Source organism: Quercus lobata, chromosome 11, assembly GCF_001633185.2.
Source record: "Quercus lobata isolate SW786 chromosome 11, ValleyOak3.0 Primary Assembly, whole genome shotgun sequence".
Lineage (NCBI taxonomy): Eukaryota > Viridiplantae > Streptophyta > Magnoliopsida > Fagales > Fagaceae > Quercus > Quercus lobata.
This window is the reverse complement of record NC_044914.1, coordinates 5,695,898-5,718,536: the sequence shown is the minus strand read 5'-3', so window position 1 is coordinate 5,718,536 and position 22,639 is coordinate 5,695,898. Positions and strand designations below refer to the sequence as shown.

General features: G+C 32.0%; 2 protein-coding genes across 2 annotated transcripts; one reads left to right on the top strand and one right to left on the bottom strand.

Moving 5' to 3' along the window:
• Positions 1-1,145: 1,145 nt before the first annotated feature.
• Positions 1,146-4,573, bottom strand: LOC115967324 (protein mono-ADP-ribosyltransferase PARP4-like). The gene is made up of 5 exons (XM_031086396.1): positions 4,472-4,573; positions 4,195-4,287; positions 3,977-4,078; positions 2,551-2,722; positions 1,146-2,363 (listed from the first exon to the last, which is right to left on the bottom strand). Exons 1-5 carry the CDS (start codon positions 4,502-4,504, stop codon positions 1,474-1,476), a joined length of 1,290 nt encoding a protein of 429 aa, XP_030942256.1. The 5' UTR covers positions 4,505-4,573; the 3' UTR covers positions 1,146-1,473.
• Positions 4,574-15,100: 10,527 nt separating this feature from the next.
• On the top strand, positions 15,101-21,350 carry LOC115967433 (zinc finger CCCH domain-containing protein 16). The gene is made up of 10 exons (XM_031086526.1): positions 15,101-15,244; positions 16,031-16,217; positions 16,555-16,646; positions 16,814-16,909; positions 17,512-17,605; positions 18,811-19,031; positions 19,204-19,310; positions 19,390-19,612; positions 20,518-20,590; positions 20,913-21,350. Exons 1-10 carry the CDS (start codon positions 15,204-15,206, stop codon positions 20,949-20,951), a joined length of 1,173 nt encoding a protein of 390 aa, XP_030942386.1. The 5' UTR covers positions 15,101-15,203; the 3' UTR covers positions 20,952-21,350.
• The last annotated feature ends 1,289 nt before the right edge of the window (positions 21,351-22,639 follow it).

Genomic DNA, 22,639 nt, shown 5'->3' with positions numbered 1-22,639 from the left:
TTTGCTAAATCAGTTCCTAAATTTTAAATCCCTCCTATAGAGGAGCTTTCGGCTCTCTCTGGGCCAAAACATTCACATCCTATATTATCTGACTTAAGGAAACATAAAAGCACTCGTCTAAACGAACTAATTGTTAAGCCATCAATACTATTACGATGCACCGGGACCTCAGTTACTGCAAAATAAGTACCATTATTCAGTGTCTTCTAGCCTTGCTTTGTAGATCAGTCACCAATGGGATTGAAAAGGCATTTTAATAGTAAAAAGAAGTCCATTATCACAAATATGATATCCTATATTTAGCCTCTCATCAGCTCCAAGATTTAAAGTAAAGAGAAAACAAAGAACAGTAACTTGTCACAGTCAACTATATTTATCAAGGGAATTCGTTATTCACATTATCAGAAATGTCAAGTGATTGTTCTGCCTTTTCACCAGCCATTAGCTTTTGAATAGAATGCACATCAGAAATTCCAGAAATGTTACTGAAGAGCAAAAACAAAAACACATTTTGAGAACATACAGCAAAGGCAATTGATGGGCTAATAAGTTAACAATGGCATTCTAACATGTTTCCTTTTCCTCCACAAGCCGATGGGTGATGCCCTTTGCAATGAAATCAGTTGCAGTCCACAAAAGGCCTATTGCAGCCAAGCTTATCTTCATCTGTATTTTTTTAGCTCTGTAGTCTCCAGTCACATCTACACATCTAAAATATTCAAACAAAAATACTGGCATGACCAACAGCTTTTTAACAGTATTACTCACAATTCTCCATGTTGTAATGAGACCATAAATTAAATAAGCCCTTGCACACAGATAGACCTGTTCATTTTGCTGTCCTGTCTGAGTTTAGGGCAGGTCTCAGCCTATATTCAGGCTGAATTGTGAAGACCTGCACCTGGCCTGCTCAGGAGATAGAACCCATTGTTTCAGCCCTATCATTCTCAATGGAGCCCAACCTAGGCTTCTTATTTATTCTTTCAAGGCTTAAGCCTATACTGAGAGATCCCCTTAGGCTACTTGGCTCCCTTTTATGCCAAAAAATAAAAATAAAAAATTGCTCGACATGATTCATTTTGGAAGACAAGTTTTCATAGTTTCATTTTTGGAGAAAATTTCAAGGTTGCAACCTCCACTCAATATTTAAATACCAATACGCTATTGCATTATTGTAATAACCCTTCACGCACTATACAAAAATAATGGGAAACAACTACTTCTCATATGTGTGCATAACATAAAAATCTATACAATTTAAATTTTCATTTTTCTCATTTTCTTTTCAGCCAAATATAAGGAAATTTACATCAGTTTTCGTCCTTCAACTAATTTCTTCTCTATCCTATCACTTTTGAATCATTAATATACTTTCTATCCTTCCAGTTTTTCTTACCTCCCACTTTTTATCATCTATCCTCCCTACCAAATGCTCTTTCTATCCTCTCCCAACCTAATGAGGTTAGGCTTTCTCTACTTATCTAGCTGCTTAAGCAACTTTGCTATTCCCTCTGGCAATGGAGCTGGTGTCAGTTGCACTAGATCAATTTCATCATCATTGCTAATCCAGCCATGGTAAGGTCGCCTCCTTCGGGTAGGACGAATATCTGGTAGTGGGAATTGGTTCACATGTGGTGGTGGGAGATAACGCATACCAGAACTTGCTGCCAGTGGTGGTGGGAAATAACGCATACTACCTGCAATATATGGAGGCGGCTGGGCAAGATTTTTCCCAAGAGTTTCAGCACCACCAGAATTTGCTTCCAGTGGCCGTGGGAGATAGTGCATACCATCTGCAATATGTGGAGGTGATTGGGCAAGACTGTTCCCAAGAGTTTCAGCCCTACCAGAACTTGCTGCCGGTGGCCATGGGAGATAACGCATACCATCTGCAATACGTGAAGGTGATTGGCCAAGACTGTTCCCAAGATTTTCAGCCCCACCAGTTCTTGCTGCCTGTGGCCGTGGGAGATAGCGCATACCATCTGCAATATGTGGAGGTGACTGGGCAAGACTGTTCCCAAGAGTTTCAGCCCCACCAGAACTTGCTGCCAGTGGCCGTGGGAGATAACGCATACCATCTTCAATACGTGGAGGTGATTGGCCGAGACTATTCCCAAGAGTTTCAGCACCACCAGAACTTGCTGGTGGTGGTGGTGGGAGATAAATCAAACCATCTGCAATATGTGGAGGTGACTGGGCAAGACTGTTCCCAAAAGTTTCAGCACCACCAGAACTTGCTGCCTGTGGTGGTGGGAGATAACGCATACCATCCGCATTAGGTGGAGGTGACTGGGCAAGCCTATCCCCAGGAGCTTCAGCACCACCAGAACTTGCTGCCGGTGGGAGATAACGCATACCATCTGCAATATAAGAGCATACATAACATGATTAAAGTATCAGAGAAGTTCTCCTGCAATTTATTTATGGGTCAACCACACATAAACCTTTTGGTTAATTGTGCTTGAATTTATATGTTGATTGTTGAAAAAAGAAAGAAATTTAGTAAAATACTATTTCAAAAGCTGTAAATGAATAAAAGCTGATTACGAGATTCATGTGCACTGTCTGGAGCCTCATTAGGCTGTGAGGCCGAGTCCAAAGCCTGGTTAGTTAGCAACATAGCATTGGCCCCTGAGTTGGGGCAAGTAGGTATGGATGACCCAACAGCTGAAGATTCTCTATTATCTGCATCTCCCGGATCATGTTGAGGAGAATCATCCTTCAAGAATAATTGGGAAATGAAATTATTATTATTATTAATAATTTGATTAGTAATAATGTGAAGGTTCAAACTAGCTTCATGAATACATTGTACAATTAATTCCTCTTGTGCAAGGTATAAACTAGCAAGAGCCAATAAATTATTATCACAGAAGTTCAACTAATGAACCACAAAGCTGTATAGAATATATAGAACTAACAGAAATAGGTATTAGTATTACTCCGCTAAACTAGATAATAACACAGTGAGTCATTGCCATAGGGGATCAAGTATTAGGGATATCAGTCAATTAGAGAATAATTTGGCAAGCGTCAAGAGAAAAAATGAACTTCAGTCTTCATTATGGAGCCTAACTGCAACATCAGTTAACCTCCATGTTAAAATTTGCAGGACCTATGAACAGCACATAACTATGGGTTTCCTCATAGGGAAAGCGAGACAGAAAAAAGGGGGGGGGGGGGGGTTGTTGTTGTTAAGGGTTTTCGTCTACAGGGGAGGAGTGAATCAAGTTATATCTCAAATTATGACCTCTTTTTATGTAACAGACTCACCAGCACCACTTAAATTTGCAGCTGTAAATTGGGAAACAACTAGTATGCATTCCTAGTTTTCGACAGAATAAATGAAATAATGAACATGGCTTGCCCAAGGCATGGTGATGTAGTTCTAACTACTAAGTCAACATTTAGTGCTATACTCCTTTTCCAGATATAGCTTCAATGCTTCGTTAGTTTCTGAAAGGCATAGGCACGTCTCACAGAATTGCAACCCCCAATGGAATAAGAGCCAACCAACAACAAAATTATTGTATGTTTCTTTCTTAACAAGTGAAATCATGGAATGTAAATAATATCAGGACTCTAGAATGCAACGGCTAAACTGGTTTGATTGTTCACTAACTTTGCTTTATTACATATAGATGCCATATAAACTGAAATGGACAAATTAGCATAAATGCATAATGCCTAAGTACAACTTCCCTCAATTAAGCCATTTATGTCTGGGCTCAATTAAAGGTGGATGACTCTGATTTCCCAAGCAAGTCATACTTCATTTTGTTTTTTCTTTTCTTTTCTTTTTTTTTTTATTATTATTTTTTTTTAACTCTAAGATATCAAGCATAAAAGAAATAACATTTCTTAATGAGCTGTAATTCAGATTGCATGTAACAATAAAAGGAATCAAAGCATATGAAAGGGGAAAAATGAATACTTATGTAGCATATAACCAAAAAAAAAAAACAAATTTTACCTGCTGATCTTGTGGAGCATTTGTTTTTTCAAGTAATGTTTCAACAAGGACAGAGTAAGAAGAATCTTCAATAAAGATCCATCCTTCATTTCCACCATAAACCTGAGCCAAAACCCAGAAACCCATTATTGTTTTTTGCTTTCAAAAACACATTGAAACATAGAAAACAAAAAAAAAAAAAAAAAAAAAAAAAAAAAAAAAAACAAAAGCTGACCCACATTGAGTAGCTCTCCTACGGTGACTTCGACCAAATCTTGAGGAAATCCATAGGGGCGCATGGCGTCAAGTGCTGCAGCCAGACGAGTATCTTTCTGCAAAACAAAGTGTGTGTGTGTGAGAATATGACAGAAAATAACATGGGAAAGAGACAAAATTTTTAATTTTTAATAATACAATGAGGGATTGTGTTTGTGTCCAAGAATTTAATTTAAGAGAAGAAAATATGAGAGAGAGAGAGAGAGAGAAATGAGAGGGAAAAGATCAAATAGATAGAACCTTTCTTGGACGACCTCTTGGTCTTGAAGCCATTGATGACCTCTCTCTCAACTTTTTTTTTTTTTTTTTTTTGGTGCGAGTCTCAAAAGAGTAATGATACACACAAAAATTTTCAAAAGACCCCCAACTCACAATTAATGACAAGCTATGAAAAAAATATATCATATTATATTATTATATTATATTATACTAGTTATAGGCTGTTATGCGGTTTTATGAAAAAATTTATAAAATAAATATATAAATAATTATATATTTTAATAAATTCAATAAAGATAAAAGAAAAAATTATCAATTGTAAATAATTATCTCACTAAAATAAGGGATAAGATTTCTTCCTAAAACTAAATTAAATTGATAATTTTAAATTGATAATTATTTAAAAAAATATACTAAACAATTGATAAATCTAAAATTAATATAATCTTGATAATAATATAAACTAGTCACTAACATGTGCAATGCACGGAATATATTTCACTTTGCTTAAAATAAAATTTTAAAAAAAAAAAACATCATAACTTATCAAGATAAACATAAAATATACAATATTCATCGCAAAATGTTATTTGAGAATAAAATTACCATCAAAATGATATAAAGAAAAATTTCATGTCCAAACAACTCATCAAGGTGGAATTTGGTTATTACTAAGATCCTATATGTAATTTACCAGAAAGATATCATGTTAGTTTTGATCTTCATTCTCTTTTTGCATATTAGTTACTACTTTTAACTTCTATGTAAAATTTTGCTTTAACTCAATTGTTATCTTGAGATAAATCTATAGTTATCTCATCTTTACTACTGGTACTCATCCCATGTCTATCGTCATTGTAACCGTAAAACATAAAATCATACCTATTGAAGAAGAAATTCAAAGTAGTTCATTTGGCATTACACCAACAATATTCAAGGCAAAATCCTTCCTGTGAAGGGGGGAAAAAATCAATCAACCATGAAAACAAAGATTCATAAACTAAAGAAGCTCAAGATAATTTTAGAACTTGTCAAGATATATAACCACATACCAAAAATTTTAAGAACCAAAAGGGGATTATCATAAGAAATAAATGTGCCTTAGTTTGTATATGAATTTAATTTGTGGAAAATTTATAGCCACATACCAAAAGATTTAAGAACCAAAGGGGGATTATCATAAGAAATAATTGTGCTTCAGAATTTGTAGAGATTTGTTGGAAATTCAACGGTGATTTATGAATAGCACAGTTGATTATCAAAAGCAAATTCCTAACTTCAAATTAAAGGGTTGCATGTTCTCTAACTCAAATTCCTATATCACAACTGCAAATAATAATTATATAAAACTTATACAAACTATGCACAGACAATCAATAGGCTTTGCTGCTGGTCTTTAGCACTAAGATTTGAATCGCATTGTAATCATAACTGCATAATACATAATTAGATGTCAAGGCTTTCTAGGGCTTCACATATACTTCTTTTGGATACTCTACAACACTTGTAGCAATGCAAAAGTTAAAAATAAAAAATAAAAATAAAAAGTAGTAGAGATTACAAACAGAGAAGAGAGAATACCAAGTTTTTGTTGGGTTTTATGTTTTCTGACTGTAATTCTCAATAAAAGCGTGAGAGGAGTAGCTAGGTTTTGCAGCCGTACAATTTCAGTTGGATGAAACTTTATATTTTTAAATCAGATTTAATTTTTTTTTTTTAACTTTAGGATTAAGGAAAAAAAAAAAAAAAAAAAGGAGAAAGACTCCTGTTAGGACTCTCTCACTATTTAGTTTAAAAAATTAAAATTTTTTATAAATTAAAATGATGATGTGGAAAATTGTGGGAGTTTCAAAGGTTTCGGTTATATATATATATATATATATATATAGATATAGATTAAAATTAAAGTTGATAATTCAAGAATACACGTGTAGAACATCTTGATAATTTGATGTAACATAAAAATCAAATAAGAAAATTGCTAAAATTAATCTATTAATTCTAACCATGTTTAATCATTAATTATAAGACCCTAACCCTAAGCATATAAATTAGATCAAAGCTAAGAAAAGTTTTTTAAACAAAAGGCAACCAATACACAAAACCAAATCAATTTAATAAAAAACAAAAACAAAAACAAATAAGGAGCCTTTAGAAACTTGACAATGTTTTCGAACGTTTTGAATTCATTAATTAAAATCACATGAAGACAAAAAACCAATAATAACACTAAAGAAAATAAACAAAATGAAAATAATAATAATAAAAGAAGAAAGAATGTGTAGTTGCATTGTCATGGGATTTAGGCATTCACATATTGAAATAAGCTTCACTCCAAAAAAGATATATAGGATTATATATATTGGTAGGATTCCATTTGAAATATAATTCATTTAAATCTTATTGAAATTAAAGATATCTAATCAATGTTTTTGTTTTTATCCCATAAAAATTGGAATTAAAAAAGGTCATATGAATAGATTGAAAAAAAAAAAAAAAAGTTGATTCAACATAACGTAACATATAAAAAATTAAAAAAATAAAATAAAAATAAGAGAGAAAGAGAACGTGGTTGATAGTTGTAGGGATTGAAATTGGATTGGACCCAAAATAGGATTGGGCTCAAACTCAAACGGCCCAAACAATAAATTTGTAGAACATGGATGAAAGAACTAGATTTATTCCAGAAAAAAAAAAACGATTAAATTTGGTAATTTAAGATTGTTAGACACAAGTAGGATAAGAAAATCTGTCCTCGGAATAACTCGAGGAGTTTATATTATATTGTCTTGTTGAACCATAAAACTATACAAGAGTACACAGTCTTGTTCTCAAAAATCCTTGATTTTTTCCCCTCCCCCCTCCTTTTTTTTAGTACATCTTCCCATGTTATATACTCCAATTTTGGTGTCATCCCTACCACACACGTGTAGGTTAGATTCGAGGAACTCCTTCTTGTCCTATCCAGCACCTCCCAGAACCATCAACTAGTAGCTGTAAAGCTGCTTGATCACTGTTCAGGCATCACTTCCACATTAATGTGGCCAGAGAGTTGGTTGGGAGTCATTTAATGCGGAGGTAACAGCTTTTTGAAGATATTTGTTGTCCTTCTCCTTTCTTATCCCTTGCCCAACGTCTAACTCTTAGTGGTGATGTAACTTCGAAGAAAGTCCATGATGATATGACACTCTTACTAACCTTGGACACTTGTTGCCAAGATGGCTTTTATCCTCGGACACTCGTTGGACTTATCTCATATTATCTCTACTATAATGTCCTTGGATCGGGCCATAGGCCCAATTAGTACAGCCTTAACAGTACCTCCTGATTAACTGGCCCCCACAATAGCTATAAGGAAATATATATATATAAATATATATATATATATATATATATTAAATGTCTTCAACGTAGAAATCATCAAATTAATGGAGATATATACTGTTTTTTGGAATAGATAGAGATTATCAAATTATTAGATATATATATACTGTTTATTGAGATAGATTTATATTAATCACCTCTTAAATAATTTAGATTGTGCTTATCCCTTACTAATCAAGTTTTGTAGCTTGATATTCTGATAAAATAAAATTAATTTAATAATATTAAAATTTTGAAAATTTAGATGATAAATATTATCTAAATTAAATTTTTGTTTGTTAAATATTATCCCCTAATTTAAGAAATATATCCTAACAAATAAAAAAATAATGTTAATTAGATGATAAATATTATCTAAATTAAATTTTTGTATGTTAAATATTATCCCTTAATTTAAGAAATATATCCTAACAAATAAAAAAATAATATTAATATAATTTTATTTAATGATAAGAATAAATTAGAGTCTTGGTAGTATACTATTTCTTTTTAGTTATTTAAAAATCTGAAAATTTAATAAAATTACTGCAATTTGGTAAAACCACGTGGCACAACCACGACGTCTAAGCCCAACTTTTATTATATATAATATGATATGATATATAATATTTGGTGTGCATGCTTTAAATGCTAAATTATTTTCTTATGATGTTTGGGGAAAATATCTTTAAACGCTTAGACGCCGTGATTGCGTCACGTGGCTTCACCAAATTGCAGAAATTTTAATAAATTTTTAGATTTTAAGAATAGATATATACATATTTTTTTGATAAATATGACAAATCAAGTAATGAAAAAAAGTAGTATTTGATTTACAACTATAACAGTTATGTGTATCTAAAATGTTATCAACAAACCCTAAAATCAATAGAATAGAATTACTTAAAGATAGAATTTAAATAAAAAAGAGATTCTTTCATCTTGATGCTTTTTTGGTGGTTCTAAGCTTTGCCCATTTCGGAAGAATCACAACATAATCACATGGCATCATCCATGGGGCTGGGTTTCTATATCCGAAGCATTTCATCAAGAAGGCCAAACTTGGTAAGCACTTAATATTTTAATCTGTTCCACCCTAAGTTCTTTTTCTTTTAAAAAAGGTATAAAAAAAATAAAATAAAAAAATAAAAAAATAAAAAGAAGAAAGAAAGAAAGATAGAACTTGCATTTTTTTTTCCTACATTTTTTTTTTTCCAAAATTACAGTCTTATTTAGTTTTTGGCTGTGTTTGTTTTGGGTGAAAATCACTTCCGGAAATGCTTTTCTGTAAATGTGGGTGTTTGGTTGGTTTTGAAAATAGAATTTTCTGGAAATCATTTTCATTTAACTGTAAAAAAGAAGCTTTGACCATGGAAATTCATTTCCGTTCTTATTTTCACTTCAAATGGTTTCCGGATTGAGAGAGAGAGTGAGAGGAAGAAGAGGGAGCCCAGATCACGCCTTCGACGTTGCTGGCGAACCCCGAGCTCCAGTCCGACGATCGCACGCACCAGATCGCACCGGTCTCGTCGATCGCAGCACCGCGCCAATCGCACTGCGTCGCTCGATCTCGCGAGCTCCAGTCCGATGATCGCACGCACCAGATCGCACCGGTCTCGTCGATTACAGCACCGCGCCGATTGCACAGCGCCGCTTGATCTCGCCTTCAACCCAAAGCCTTCGACCCATCGATCTTCGACCCACCAATCTCTCTCTCTGTGTGATTTTGATTTTTGTTGTTGTTGTGGTGGTATGGTAGTGGTGTTTTGCTGGTTGTGGCTTTTGATTGCCGAAGTTTGCTGCCATGGGTTGAATTGGAGTTTCGGTGGTGTGTGGTGTTGGGATTTGGCTGTGATTTGTTCTGTGGATTGGGATTTGGCTGTGATTTTGAAATTTTCAGTAATAAAATTTGTTTGGATGCTGAGAAAATAGCTGAAAAATTGTGAAAATTTTGTAGGAAAATAGCATTTTCAGAAGAGAACCAAACACATGAAAATATTTTCTACAACAATTTTCATAATGCAACCAAACACTTGAAAATATTTTCCTTTCCGGAAAATAGCATTTCCGGAAAATAAATATTTTCCGGAAAATATTTTACGGGAACCAAACACAGCCTTTGTATATAAACTAATAATTAAATATATATTAATTTCCTTATCATTTGTAGGATTAGCATCTTCTTCACTTGGTAAGTTGTTGATAGAATCATAAACAAAGTATTTATAGAAGATCAAATCATAACTATTATTGTATAAATCAAAGATAACTTATTAGTTTATCTGTTTCATCCCAAATATATACACAAATAGCTGATCAGTATATTTTTTAAATAGATTTAAACCAACTTTTATTGCTATATATAATATGATATAATAAAAGTTGGATTTAGACACCGTAGTTGCGCCATGTGACTTCATCAAATTGCAAAATATTTAATAAATTTTTAGATTTTAAGAATAGATATATACATAATTTTTGGATAAATATGACAAATCAAGTAATAAAAGAAAGTAGTATTTCACTTACAACTATAATAGTTGTGTCTATCTAAAATTCTTTTTTAATAAACTACTTCTTTTTGTTCATATCATCTTCTTCACAACCTAAAATTTCCACTATATATACATAGAGTTTTTTGATGTTTCATTATTTTTACTACGTACTTTACCATTATTTGCTATATTCTTCATTTTTCAAGAAAATTGCGCTCTGTGCTTCAAGGGATGCAGTTATACAGAGTGATGGAAAGAATGTGGTCCCTGAGGTCTGGAGTGTTCTGGACAAGATCAAGGACTTCTCTGAGAGAGCCCGCAGTGGTTCTTGGGTAATATAAAGTTGATATTAGTATCTTATTTGGGCATGAAATATGTGAAGTTTTGGTAACTGGAAAATTTTGGCAGGTTGGAGCCACAAGAAAAGTACTAAAGGATGTTGTTGCTGTTGGTATTGGTGGCAGCTTCTTAGGACCTCTATTTGTGCACACTGCTCTTCAAACAAGTTGGGTGTCGCAGTCCCTTATATGCACCACCTCTATGTTGTCCTTTTTTTGTGATAATGTTATTATTTTACTATTAAAATTTTTGAAGCCTGTCATACAAAAAAGCTCAGTCAACATGTTCATGGTTTAGTGGTTGCATCTTACAGATCCAGAGGCTATCAAATCTGCAAGGGGACGCTAGCTACGTTTGTGAGTGTTAATATTTCATTATGATACCATAAGTAATGAAGTATTGAAATTCTAGATGTAGATCTTCCTTTTGAGGTCTTACTTTTCTGTCATCAAATTGAATAGATTTTGTGTATTTGTTGCATTTTTATTATAGATAATATGATTTTTATCAACAAGTTTTATAGATAGGTTGAAATTTTATGTTTGATCACACTTTTTAGTGTTTTTTTTAGAAGTCAATATAGCAAGCAATATATTTGTATTTTTTAATTTCCTATTACATGATTATTTGTTGTTGACATCAATATTTTATAATGGATTTAATTTGCTATGGCTTTTGTTTGGTGCTTTGTTCCATGTAATCTATGTTCTTTAATTAAAAGCAAAATTTGCTGTCAAACATGAAATTGGATATGAGATAATCCATCTGTCCAAATTTCTATGTAAGTCTATCTTTATTTAACTTCATTTTTTTAAGCTAAAAAATTTGGATATTTTTTCATTAATGAATTGAGGTTTTGGCCTAATTTTGTTTTCAACCATTTCAATTATTGAATTCATTATTTTTTTCATGTGTAATATTAATATCTATGTTTTTTTTTTAATGATAAAAAAAAATATTTGTGTTCTTAAAGGTTAAGGTGCCGTTTGGTCACCATGTTTAAACACTAGTGTTCAAAAAAAAAAAAAAAATGTTTGGTGTACCAGTTTTGTTCTTATTGTTTGGAAAACATTGTTCAAAAACTAATGTTATAAAACCCATTTTTTGAAATCAGCTCTGGATAGTTTTTAAACAATAAACACTAGTGCTTAGTGGCAATTCCATAATTATTTCAAACAACAAACACTAGTGCCGGTCAGCTTTTTCATACTTTGTCAGTTTTTTTTTTTAAATGTTTTGGCTCTCTCCTGATTTATGGGCTTCTCTCTCCTAATTTAAAATATATTTATTTTGTACTTTGATCAGCCTTTTTATCATTCAAAACACACATACCTAACACATATTTTATATTTTTTGAACACTGAAAAATGTTATTTAAACCATGATACCAAACACATTTTTTTGTTTTATTCACACTAAAAATACGTTTTTCAACAACACTTTTTAAATCACAATTTTCACATCTTTTTAAACAACAATTTTTGAAAACTATAACCAAACGGACCCTAAAACACAATACAATTACAAACATTACTTTAAGTTAGGGTGTTATATTTATTTATTAGTAAGTTAGAATGTTACATTAAGTTAGAGTATTATATTTTAAATTATTATTAATTTAGAATGTTACATATGGATACATATGCTGGTTTAGGGTTGATACAACTTATAACCATTTGAATGAAATCAATACTAAAACTATAGGGTCTCGATTTACAATCCAAGCCCAAAACGTATGGGATATTGGTCCAATGAGCCCAATACAATAAATTTGTAGAGAGTGGGTCGAAGAACTAGGCCCTATGAATTGAACAACGGCTAATACTAAATTAAATGGCAATCAAACACTAAATAAGAGATTTTGATATTAATAGACTTTCGGTCTGAGGAGGTCACACTTGTATATATTGATCACAATTGAATACAAAGACAATTTAGATTGCTACCGTCTTCTTTCTCTGCTTTTCTCCCTCCTCACCAGTGAGGGTCTCTCACATTATATATCTCCTTCTGGAATATCTTGATTCTACATTTGTTGATCATCTGAGCATCCACTTGAGTACCTGTCCCATCAAACACTCTCTTTGGTTTTTTGTGAATTGTGGTAGTTAAAGTAACATTATTCAGAGGTCTTTTCCACATAAATGTGGCCAGAAAAGTAGCTGTCATGCATTTAATGCGGTGGCAATAGCTTTCCCTTGAATATTTTTGGGCTTCCTACCTTCTTGTATGTTTATGAAGTATGTTCTTGTCATCGCAGCTTCTCGGAAAGTCATTCTACTTGCTAGAATACATATTCAAGCTGCACACGCCACATCCGAGGAGTAATTCCTCCTCAGATTACCTTTCATTCGTTCCTAACTCATAAGACTTTAACTGGGAACCCCTAACAACTATTTGCCCCTCCTCAGACAATTCAGCTTCCTCGAACAAAAGCCCAAGGCTCAACATATTATTCTGGACTTTTATCCCTACAAAAACAAATGATTTAAATATCAAAATAAGAAATAAAAATTAAATTTCTTTTAAGTGTACAAGTACAATTTATTTTTTAATCTTAAATTTTGAATTAATTGTTTTTTCATTTTATTTGTTATTAAATTTAATTATATTATCAAAATATTTTTTATTAAGCCATGCATCGCACGGGCATAATACTAGTGTATGATAAATGATGTGACAGTGATGTTGAAAAGTTCAACCTAGATAGTAGTCAAACAAGTCAAAAAAGACAAAAAAAAAACGCTATTATTAAAGTGGAAAATTATTATTGGTTGGAAAAATAAAATATTTATTTGGAATAGGCTAATTAAAAATAAAAAAAATTAGTAAAAGTTTACTAACTAAAAATTTGAGTTGATTGTGTAAGGAATTTGAGGTGTGTTGCGTGTGTGTTGTTTGGGGTGGAGATAAGAAAAATTGTAGAGGAATATCTAAAAGAATTATAGAGAAATTGGGAAATTATGGCCATATTTTTTTAATTTTTAATAAAAAATAGTTGAAGGATCCTTAAAAAGAAGTTTACAAACTACTATCTAATTATTAGATGAATCTAGTAATTGATTTTATTTTTTGGTGTAAGGTTTTTATTATTTTTTGAAAAAGGTAATTATTCATTGCATAATATTTCCACCATAAATTATTGAGTGACATAACCAAATGCAATTTCATTAAACATAATTACTTTTTTAGTAAAAGTTTTAGAAAAATATTAAACATTATTTCTTATAAGAATATACCTTAGGCGGAATTCAAAGTCTATTTACAAAAAAATCTTATCTGATAGGCCTTTGGAGGTGGAAGTTTAAATTTAATTTCATAAATAATGAAAACATCCAACGATATATTTAAAGTTTTGAATTCCAATAATTTAAATCCAAACAAGGGATTTTGAAATTTATATAGTTCAAATCAAGTTATTTTCAAATCCATTGTTTAGAATTAAAACACCAAACTAAGGATATGCTTGATTGAGGTGAAAAAGAATATGAAAAACTTATCTTAAAAAATGATAGGATGATTATTATTTTTCTTTGTTTGGCAAAGAAGATGGAAGTATACTATTTTTACCTCAGACCAATAAAATTTTCTCTCCAAAATAGAAGAAAAAAAAGAGTAAAGGAATAAAAATCACCTACGGAAAAAGAAAAGCAAATTTGTGATTTTACCTCCACGTCTCTCTATCTGTGAGGTTGATTGTAAGGTGTGATTTAATCTAGTCCATTTTTTTTTTTGTATAAAAAAATGGAAAGAGAAAATAAAATTTTCTTTGATAAAAATAGAGAAAATAAAATAAAAAGTCTAAAATGCAAAAATATCATGAATTTGGGCGAATTGTAAAAATAGTTCATGGGTTTCAACTCTTCTTAATAAATTTCTAAGATTTTTATATCCATAAAAGAAATCTTTAGAAATAACTTTCGTTAACTGTTATGGAATGAAAAATCACGTAAATCATGTAATCTTAAGTTAGTTTACTTATGGATTTCACCAAAATATTTTTTTTTTTTTTAGAGAATTTAAATTTATAGTGTCCGCTCTTGATAATAACTCTTTATTATCAGACTAAGACACCAATCAGTTTTTTATGTAGGTGAGGGAAATGAACCACGGATCTCTTATACAACTATTAGAGACTTTACCAGTTAAGTTAACTGGAACCCACTACACCAAAACTTATTGATAACTTGGACTAATGATAAAAAGTTATTATTAGGAACAGACGTTATAAATTAAAATTATTTTTAAAAAATTTGGTTTGCTTCAATAAAATTCATACAAATGTACAAACTTCAAAAAAAAAAAAAAAAAAATTATAGCCAAAAAAAATAACCACTTATTTTATAGCCAAAAAAAAAAAAAAAAATCTATAAAATTATTTTGATTAATTTTACGAATTAGGTGCAATTAGAAATTAGAAAAACTGCGTACATATAACGAATTCGAATTCCCTCTAAATTAATTACTACCCTCACTCACTCCCACTTTCATCTCTGTCTCTGTCTCTGTCTCTGTCTCGTGTTTTCTCTCCACAACAATTCATAGAAGAAGAGAAGATGTATAAGAAAGAACTCTGCAGACACTTTCAGCGTGGCAAGTAAGTCGTCTTCTTCTTCTTCTTCTTCTTCAGGTTTTCTTTACTTTTCTTTAACAATCGTATATTCAATTTCATACTTAACTTTTACTGCTTGCTTTCTATGTTTTAATTTGAATCTCTTTCTTTCACATCAATCAAGGAATTATTCTCTTTCTTTTTCTTTACAGTCATGTGGGTTTCTTCAGATTTTCTTGACTTGTTTCTTTCTTTCACCAATATTAACATTACAACAATTTCCCTGTCCTTTTAGTTCTTATTACACTTACAATTTGTGTCACTAGTTATCACAATTATTAAGCTTAATTGGGTGTGTGTGTGTGTTTGTTTTGCAAAAAAAAAAAAAAAAAGTAACTTTTAAAAAAGGTTAAGTATCAAAAAAAAAAAAAAAAAAAAAAATCTTAATTGGAATTAGAATGCGGGGTTTGAGAGAGGTCATGGTAGGTAGCCTTACCCACAATTTGTTTTGCAGAGTCTAATTCCCATACTCGAACCTGCGACCTGTTGTGTTTTTGGTAGAAGGGCACTTGCTATTATGAATAATTTGATTATAGAAAAGAAGCATATACAAAATGATGACAACTCTATAAACCATACAATACAATGGGTAGTTGTGATGCCCGAAGCTCGAGATCACTTTGTGCCTGTAGGGGGGGGGGGGAGGTTTATTTTATTATGCAATTAGTTTTGCATTATTCTATTACATGGCATCAATTCTCCACTTGCTGTGTGGGGGTTTTGTTTCTTGTGTTACTTGCCTCATTTGATTTTTCAAAAAATCTATTTCAGCTGTCGGTATGGCGAGTCGTGTAAATATCTTCATGGAACTCAACAACAACAACATCAACAACAACCAAAATCTGTTGTCTTTGGCTCAAATCAACAACAAAACTCGAACCCTTTTGGTTTTGGTGTCCAGAACACTTCTCAGTCAAGAGGGGGCACAGATTTTGCATCCAAACAGAACCAAACCAAGGTTCTTTCTCTTCTTATATCTCAAACTATACATTAAAAAAAGGGTCTTCTATGTTGTTACTTGGACATCTAAGTTTTTAAGAATTTTACTTATTGTAGGATTGACATTATTTTCTTATCAAATTTATTGACTTAGTGCCCGTTTGGTATGGTATAGCATACTTTTCAGCTTTTTGAAAACAGAGTTGATTGAAAAAGATGGTACCTAGGAAAAAGTGGAGTTTAAAAAAAGTGCGGTTTAAAATGGCATTATGGTTCTAGTTTATCTTTTGTTATTGATAATTTTTTTTTTTTTTTGTCATTTTATTCTTGTTGATAAAATTTTACTTGTGTATCAGCCATTTCAAAACACATGGACTCGTTCCACCTCCACAACACCCGGTGGTGCATTGCGGCAATCTGATAATTCAGCTCCATCTGTAAATCATAAGTAAGTCTTGTCTATGAGTTATGCTTCTCTCTGTTTGCAGTTTATAGCTTTGCAGTATACTTTTTTTTTTTTTGATAAGTTGGTTCCACTGACAGGATATGTTTGCAGTATACTCTTCCTCGTGACTTAAACATTACCTGACCTTATTTGAATTGATGCACTTGTAGGTGCACAGACCCTGAGACTTGCAGGCGCCAAATTGCTGAAGATTTTAGTAATGAAAGACCACTTTGGAAGCTCACATGCTATGGTCATTCCAGAAAGTATGTCTCCCAACCATTGCTGCCATCAATTATTTGTTATTTGAATTTAATACGGAACCATTGTTAATGAGTAATTGAAAGAGGAAGTCCTATATGAATTTATATGTGGATATTCTCAGGAATTTTGAAGAACTACTATCAGTTTCTTAATAATTTTGGGTTATGGGAACTGGGAACTAACCAGAGTGCTGAACTGCAACATTTCTTTAATGGCTTTCATACTTTGCACTCACAATAAATTTTTGTAAGAAATGTTCTAAAAGAGTTGGCAGATTTGACTTGTGGTAAAACCAGTAACCCTTGGTGGAAGTATTTGTTGTCATCATGGTTCATCTAAAATGGTTTGGTGGTGGTATAGATGATTCCAGATTTTCTCACTATTTAAATTTTATACCATATACAATATCTCAAGGGAAAATAAAAACAGAAATATTGGTCATAAATTTCTCATAGAATGACTTATTTAGATATATATAAAAAAATGAAAAAAAAAAGCCAGAAAAAAATTACATATTTCTTTGAACTTCTAACAACTCCAGTATCCTTTCTTGATGAGGATGAAAATTGAACTGTGGCCTGATTTTGAATTCTTCTGTTTGCAGTTTGCCTAGTGAAATTGTTGGTGATATTAGTTATGAAGAGTTGCGGGCAGCAGCATACGATGATAATAGGCGTGGAGTGAGCTTGCAGTCAATAGTGAGAAACCTGACATACCATATTTGACTCTTCTGCAATTGCATGCTTAGAAACATTCTCAGAATGACCTATCAAAAAAAAAAAACATTCTCAGAATGTTAACTTTTATATTTGTTGAATCAATGAAAATTCACCATGTGCATGCTTCTTTCAATTGCACTCTAACTTTTACTTAATATTAAGTGATGGGGATATGCTAAGTTTGTAAAGTTACTGAAACCTGGGAAGTTGGGAATATATTTGTTCAGCTTTTCCTTTTTATTTTACTGTCAAGTTTACTAAGATATCTTTAGTCTTTTATTTTTGTGAAGTTTAAAAAATAAAGGACATTGCCTTGTTTTTTCTTTGTTAACATCTTATAGAGATGCAAATTTAAGCCTTATAAATCTTTGACTAGTGTAGTGACTAACTGTCTTAGACTGAAAAATAGTTTGAGGGCAGATACGTAAGTATTGATATTTTACTCCCATTGAGGTTAGTTGTAGTTCTATTGAGATTTTCACTATCATAGTTGATGTTAACACAAACAAAAACTTTAAAATGTCTACAGTTAGACTCAGCAAATTACTTGAGAATATCTCTACTGTACCTCTTATTGATGGGTTGTCCTGAATCAAGGGTCTCCCCTTTGTCAATTTTGATCCCAAAACTATAGTTCTTGATTTGAGAGTATGCAAATTAAGGATAGGAAATTTTATGCACTCACAAGTCCCTCCTCTCCCCTCTCCCCTCCCCTCGACCTAGTTTTTCCTATTCAAAGGAAAATCAATTGGTAGTGAAATTAAAGTAAAAGTGCAAACATGTCCTACTTTCCTAAATATTCTCATTTTGAACTTTGTACCATTTAAGAAAAGCTCAAAACACTAAATGTACGAGTGCAATTTTGGGAGAGCATACAAGTGTTCTGAGGCAAATAATTCTCCTCCTGGAAATGTTTTTTTCTCCCCAAATGTATAGGAGGGAGTTTATTTACATGGTGCAATTTTGCAAAAGAAGATTGGTTTTGGTAATGAGTACTGTGGTTGTGCTCCATGTGAAAATTCCTTTCTTTCATATGTTTGTTAAATTCTCTCTTTTTATAATAATAATAATAATAATTTTTTTTTTGAAAGTTTGAAAGTTTCATGTTGTAGTACATATTGATAAATTTACAACTGGAAGCTTTGGTATCTTTGCTGAACAAATGATTAAACACTTCTCTACAGGTTGAGAGAGAGAGGAATTTAGTCAATTCCAAGATGGTTGAGTTTGATAATTTCCTTCATAAGCCAAATGCAGTTCCACCAAACTCTACTCTTGCCAGCCAAAGCCCATTTTCCGGGGCCAGACCAAATGCATTCCCAGGAACTGCTCAAAATAATGCCCCTCCTTTGGTCACAAGTTTTAGTCAACTAGGTGCATCGCAAATTGGGGGTCTTGGAATAATGTAAGAATCACTTATCAAAATCTTTACTTAGTTACCTAAATATCAATAGTTTTTGTTCATTATAAAACAACTTCTATCACTACTATTACTGAAGGGTCACACAGATTTCTGGATATACTGTTTCTTTCATTGTCGTTGGGCTCTTAAAAATATCTTAAGCAAATTTTCTCAGGCCCTCTACACCATCTAACAATGCTTTTGCACAACCAAATGCCTTCCCAAATTCCAGTCAGATGTCAAGTGCATTTGGGACAAACAATTTTCCATATAAAAGTGAAGGTACAATTATTGAAGGTTTTCTTTCCTCCATTACCCGCTTAGGTGTTTTTATGTTGTTTCTTATGATGTCATTTGGTAGGTGCATTTAGCTTTCAAAATCCTACCCAAACACCTGGAAGTTCCATTACATCCAACACAGCAGGCTTCAGCAATGGTGGTAACATAATTGGTGGAAATAACTCATTTTTTCCTCCAGTAGCACCTGCACAAATATCCATTTCAACGAGTAACAACTCGTCCATCCTTCCAAACGGGCCCAACTTTAATACAGGTGGACCAGCAATCACAAATGTTCAATTGGGGTAAGTTTGTGGGAAAACTACTTATATTTGTTATTACTTACCCAAAAAAAAAAAAAACTACTTATATATTGTAAGCCAATTGAAAAAAGTCTAATTAAATAAAAAATTCTGAGTTCCATTCCAATTATCAAATTTCACTTATTTGTGTTAAGTAACTAGGATTAGTCAGGCATTTTTTGTTTTTACTTTGTGAATTATTTCTGTTAGATTAGCTGACTGATTTGAAAATATCAAATTTTACTTCTTTGGCCTCTATTTTATTATTATGATTTTAGTCAACATGGGCTTGTGTCCAAACAACATACCTGGACCGGCTTCAAACCATTTTTGACTATTGCTTCATGTAAGGCCACATTTGCCATCAAAATTACCTTATCAAGAAAGGAAAAATGTTTGGCTCCAAACATGTTTGGAGCTATCTTGCTCCACGTGTAGTTTTTAGTCACAAGATTTTTTTAATGAGTCATGTGACTTATTTAAATAATATACATGAATAGTTTTATAAATCATTACGTTTTAGGTTGAAAATGATAGCTTCAAATAGGTTTGGAGCCAACCTTTGTCTGTCAAGAGTGGGGGGGGGGGGGGGGGGGGGGGGGGGGGGGGGAAATCAAAGTTTTGTAACATTTATCATCATCTTTTGGCATCTATAACTTAAATAAAATCAGTCTTATTCATTGTGTCTCTCTATAGAATTTGCAGCTGGACTGGAAGTTAATAGTTTTTTTTTTGTAAGTAAAACCAAATATAATAATGTTTCATCATTTTCTGAACTTTCGGTCACAAACAACAAACAGAGGTTCACCAAAAAACAATGAAACTTGAAAGTTAATAATTTGTCATCTTCAAGTTTAGAAAATGCCATTTGCTCATATTTTTTTTGGATTCACTTTTGAATTCTGCAGAAATAACTTGCAAATGGAGAACGCTTCTGGGGAGTCGAGTATTTGGTTAAAAGAGAAATGGAATCCCGGAGAGGTAAAAAAAGGCTTCAATTTGTGTTGTATACTGTAAGCATGACTTGCAATTACATAATGGTTTTGGAAGTGTTAGGGATTCTGCATGTGCGGCAATGCATTTGAGAATTTGGTTCTGACAATATAACGATAAACAGCAATCCTTCACACAATATATATATCGTAATAGCTAAGAATTCAATATGCAAAGTAATTACAAAAACTGTTTTTGCTACCTGTAAAGGTAATGTTGAATTGATAGTTTTGCAGTTCAAAACCTTGATTTGAAGACTTTTTGGTAGGTTAATAGACTACTGATTTTGTTTGCATATCTTTTCCCCCAGATTCCAGAAGAAGCACCTCCAGATGGATTTGTTTGGTAAGAATGCTTCTGGGATTAGATCTATAAGGTTTGAGTTGTTTATTTTATCAAACCAAAAAAAAGAGAGATGAAGAAGCACAGAAATTATTGACATCAGTTGCAGGATGAATAAGCATCTTTAGCAATAATGGAGTAGCAAAATGACTGGATCTGATCTGTCTCCTGGGTTGCCCAAGAAGAGTTATACATTTGTATCAAAGTAGCAAATTAATGATACCGGGGATTGTTTTTTGTTTGAGTTTTTCAGTTTGTGTTTCCATTTACATGATTTCATTCAGTTTTACTTGGCTATTATAGAAAAAGCCTTACTGCTCACTATTCATGCTTTACAAATCCAGAATTTAGCACCATTCATTGTAATTGACAAACACTTTGAAAATTGAAGAACTTTTTTAGTCAATGTTGCAAAAGCTCTATAATCAAAGTTCTACCTTTGAAGTTTACTTTAAACAAAGTCAAACAGGTATATAACTTTTTATGTAAGTGAACAAAGACTTACGTAAGTGGAGTCTCTCTCTCTCTCTCTCTCTCTCTTTTAAGTTTAAAACCCATCGATTCCCAGAGTAACATGTTTTGTATGTTACGGCCCCTCAATACGAGGGAATGTATAAGCCTCAAGAAAAATATAGTTCTTCAACACAGTAGGTCCCCTAATATCTTATATTCTACTTAACTGTTATTCTTAATATTTCCGTCATAGTTAGTTTATAAATTTGTGAGAGATTTTTATCATATGAATAATGAGAATGTTTCATAAATCTGTAAATCATAACCTTATCAGGAAAAAAAAAAAAAAAAATCTGTAAATCATAAATAAACAAATAAATTATTGTTGGTGGCTATTTTTTTTTTTTTTTTAGACAAAGTTTAATTACAAAATTGATTGTAACCTAAGACTACAACCTTACTCAATAAAATAAAAATTACTACATATTAGAAAATCTAATTGTTGAATTGCATATTCTTCATGCTTTTAATACACATGTCAAATTTTGTGTCAATCAGATATTATTTACTATATGATTTATAAGTTTATATTTTATACATAATTTTAAACTATAAAAACTTACAATTTAAACAATTTATTGATGACATAACTATTGATCTTTAATTTTTTAGAAATTTTGCAATCATGAAGGATATAAGAAGATGTAATCCAATGGTAGGTTTGTCAAAATTCACCTCCAATAAAAATATATTGAGTAAAGTTGTAGTTTTAGGTTACAATCAATTTTGTAACTAAACTTTATCTTTTTTTTTTTAATTAAAAAAAAAAATCATACAAGCTCAATGCAAGCAAAGTCCGACTCTCTTTGGGTCTATATCAAATATTGGGTGACTTTTTTATTCTTCCATACATGGTTGAAGCCACGCAATTTAAATGAAGATCTAGGAGAGTGTGATTTGAAGGGTAAGATTGTCCCTATGTTGGATTTTTAATAGACCCAAAGCATAATTTTTGCCAAGTGAGTTGGAGTCATTAGCAAAACCTGAGGACCCATAAGAGAAATCATGTGTGTTGGCCATTGTCACGGAAATATCAATCATTGTAGTATGCACTTCTCAATGTCACATTTAGCAAAATTCCCTTAAGTGTTGATTTAGCTTAGAGAGCTCAGTTAATTAGGTTTAATCAACGAATTTCCTCAATCGTGACTAAACCAGCCCACCTCATTGCCCAATCAAAAA